The 3,613-nt window shown below is 42.2% G+C and overlaps 1 protein-coding gene across 1 annotated transcript in view; it reads left to right on the plus strand.

The window, feature by feature from the left end:
* The first annotated feature begins 2,890 nt into the window (after positions 1-2,890).
* cntnap5b (contactin associated protein family member 5b) overlaps positions 2,891-3,613 on the plus strand; it is a 43,152-nt gene continuing 42,429 nt past the window's right edge. Inside the window, exon 1 of the mRNA XM_060858838.1 lies at positions 2,891-3,219. Coding sequence (XP_060714821.1) covers positions 3,084-3,219 — 136 coding nt within the window. The 5' untranslated portion in view covers positions 2,891-3,083. The remainder of the gene's footprint in view (positions 3,220-3,613) is intronic.

Raw genomic sequence — 3,613 nt, forward strand, 5'->3', positions numbered from 1 at the left:
TCTGCTCCATGCTGTCACTCTTCACTCATGCTACAGACTACGATGTAATGATTATTTAATTTACTGAGTAGTTAAGACACGACTCCAAAGTTATCCAGCCTACAGTCTAACAGCTCCTTCTGAGAGGGTTTAGTTCAACCTTCTGTGTTCTACATTATTGCTATTGTTATCGCTGTAACCAGGGTTGCCAGGTTTCAACAAATCTTCCATTTTAAAATCCACACAAATTAACCTGAAACCTCACAAAAAGAAATAGAAAAATAGTGAGTCACATTTTTTTCTCAGCATTTGCATTGGGAGATAAACATTTCTCATATATTTCTGATGTACACCATAATCCCCCTTTCCTTTAATCTTTACAGTATATCTTATTCCCCTTTTCCACCAAGGCAGTTTGAGTGCTGGTTTGGAACCTATTTTAAAACTAGCGTTGTAAAGTTCGTTGCGACAAACTTTGATGTTGGCTTTGACGGTACAAGTATTCGCAAAGGCCGGTGCTTTTTGGAGGCGAGTGGACATAAGGGACAGTGTTACTTTTGGAGGCAAGTGGACAGAAAGATAGGGTGCCAAAACATTTGGAGGCATGTGGAGACGAGCATGTGACGTCATCAGAATACACGTGAGGAAGTTCCCTTTAAAAGTTTGTTCAGAGTATCACCCTAAAGGAGCTGGCCGAGTTTGGTGTAGATAGTTCGAAAGCTTGCCGTGTTATAAACCTCCAAATTTTATAATGGGAGTCTATGGGGAAAAAAGGCCAATTTGAGACCCGGTACCGGAAGTACCGGTACTCGGATCGCTTAGAAAAGTAACAGCAACAAACTTCAGACCAGGGTCTACAACATACAGTGATACCTTGAGATACGAGTTTAATTCGTTCCATGACTTTGCTCGTATTTCAAAGCAAGTTTCCCCATTTAAATGAATTGAAATCCCATTAATCCGTTCCAGCTCGCAAAATTCCACTCCAGTTGTTTTGTTTATGTGCCGGTCATCTGCCGGTCGTTTAAAAAAAAACCTGTCCGGTCGGCATATCAGATACGGTGTAGTCGCACAAGTTAAATTTTTTAACGGATCCAACACTTAAACGGATCCGAAAATTACGGATCCACAGATGGTCGTCACCTCACGCAGCCCCTTTGCGACTCTCCATAGGAAATGAATTACTTCCCGTTTATCGACCGTCGTTTGTCTTGTGCAGTGGAAAGGCGGCTTTAACCGAGTGAGACGCGGGAAGCTGAGGCGGGGAAACAGAGCACACGTGGTTGTTGGGGATCTTTGTTTCAGCGGCGGCGGCTCGGATGCTCGTATCTCAAAAATTTGCTCGTATATCAAGCCAAAAATTTGGTCGAATCACAGCTCGTATCTCGAGGCATCACTGTATCCGAATTTGGTGCATGTGGCTCGAAAGCCCTAGGAGGAGTTACTATTTATAAATTTTTGTCTAAGCTTAAATAGAAAAACAGAATGTTGGCTTCTACAAAGCGACATAATCCGTTCTTTCTTTTCCGACAGCCAAAGCACCGGCTCTGAACCAGGAAAAGTGGTTCTTAAGTAGCACCAAAACGTTGCTGGTCTAGACTTAAGAACCGCTTGCATTAGGGGCTGTGGGCGGGGCTGTGGGCGGGGCTACTGTTAGCGCATTTGATAATGTACCTTAAGTATACTAATGTTTAATACACTTTTACTTTACCGCAATATGATACGTTGGATTCGCTGCGTTTGGGTGTTAATGTAGGTTCAAAAAGCCATGAGCATTAACAGTAAAGCAACATCCACCATTGTTGATGTGTTTGTGTTTGTCGCTGCTGCGCTAACGTTGCTGTGTAATGTGACACGTATACAGTGACATCAGACTCGGCTCTGTGACGCTCTCTAACCGACGGAAAGGCAAATCGGTTCTTAGAAGGTTCACCAGTGGAACCAGCTCTGAACCAGCACCCGGGTCTTTTTGGTGGAAAAGGGGCACTACAGTAGAAATGGTTAATAAAAGGGTGTGTGGTAGCCAAGTGGTTAATGTGCTGACTACCAATTGGAAGGTTGTGAGTTCGATCCCAGGTGCACCGGGCTGCCTCTGTTGGGCCCCTAAGCAAGGCCCTTAACCCTCAATTGCTCAGTTGTAAAAGAAAATGAGATCATGTAAGTCACTCTGGATATAAAGGTGTCTGCCAAATGCTGGAAATGTAATAAATTATACACACACACTACATGGTGCAGACACTTACCCTTCTTTGTGGAAATTTGTTTATTCAGACTATTTGTTGTAAACTAGATCTTGGTTAACGAGGGCTTTTGTTAAACTAACCCAATATGTCATTACCTGGCAACCATGTCTTCACCTGTCCTGTGGCTGCTCCTACCCTGAACATGGGGCAGTGGGATTCCTGCCCGTGTGGGGGCTCAGATACTTAACTGAACTTCCCATTTCCACCTCTAGGGGGAAGAATAACCGAGTGGAGGTAAATCACACAACACATAAACCATCTCATCTGTAAAGTCGAGCGAATCAACACAACACTCACACAGAGACCCTTTAAAATCACTGCTTTATCGGTAAAACTGTTCAGTGTGTCAACAGAATTTCAATACACATCGGTGATGAAGTTGTTTATCGACTATTTAATAGGTTTTGTATTGTACAGTGATATAATTTATATTTATGTTCATATTAAACTCCAACAGAGAAAGTTCTCTAGGGACAAAAGGGAGCCTTTATAGTTTATAGAGTGTAAAATACACTGAAATCTCTCTCTCTCTCTCTCTCTCTCTCTCTCTCTCTCTCTCTCTCTCTCTCTCTCTCTCTCTGAGTGTGTGTGTGTGTTTGCAGGTGTGCGTGTGTGTGTGCAGGCGGTCGGGTTCGCGTGTGTCTTTAAGGGCTGCTGTTGTGGTGTGTGTGTGTGTGTGTGTGTGTGTGTGTGTGTGTGTGTGTTTCATCTTCAGCTTCTCTCCGTTAGCGCACAGACGAGCCGAAACGGGTGCGAGCTGCTGGATCGTTCTGAATCTCTGCGCGCGCGCGCGTGTGTGTGTGTGGATGTTATCTTACATGCAAGCTCCTGGACTTTTGGATAAAAACAGTTGATTTCTTGATGATGATGATGATGATGATGATGATGATGATGATGATGAAGAGGACTGTCTTGATCGGTGTTGGCGCGCGCAGGTCGTTTCTCGTCCTGGCGGTTTTGTTCACGCTCCAGTCCGTGCGCGCTGCCCATCATCACCGTGAGTTAAATAACACGCTTTACTTATCCTTGTGTGTGTGTGTGTGTGTGTGTGTGTGTGTGTGTGTGTGTGTGTGTGTGTAAAGAGAAGAGTCGCGCACTGAAGAACTCTTTCACTCGCAGGTTTTAATGGACATCAGTGTCATGAGGTTTATTGTAAAAACATCAACAGATTAAAAAGCGAATTCAAAGTTTTTTAATATAATTAATCCGTTATGAATGTTATAATATAATATATACATTTTAAAATATATTAATGTTTTAAAAGTATTATATAGTAGTAAATAAATTATTATAAAACAATATAATAATAAAATCTTAATCATTTTTTTTTAAATGATCTTTAATTGTTCAGGAAACATTTCTGTGATTTATTTTAACGCACATTAACACAA

Source organism: Tachysurus vachellii, chromosome 23, assembly GCF_030014155.1.
Source record: "Tachysurus vachellii isolate PV-2020 chromosome 23, HZAU_Pvac_v1, whole genome shotgun sequence".
In the NCBI taxonomy this organism is placed as follows: Eukaryota; Metazoa; Chordata; class Actinopteri; order Siluriformes; family Bagridae; genus Tachysurus; species Tachysurus vachellii.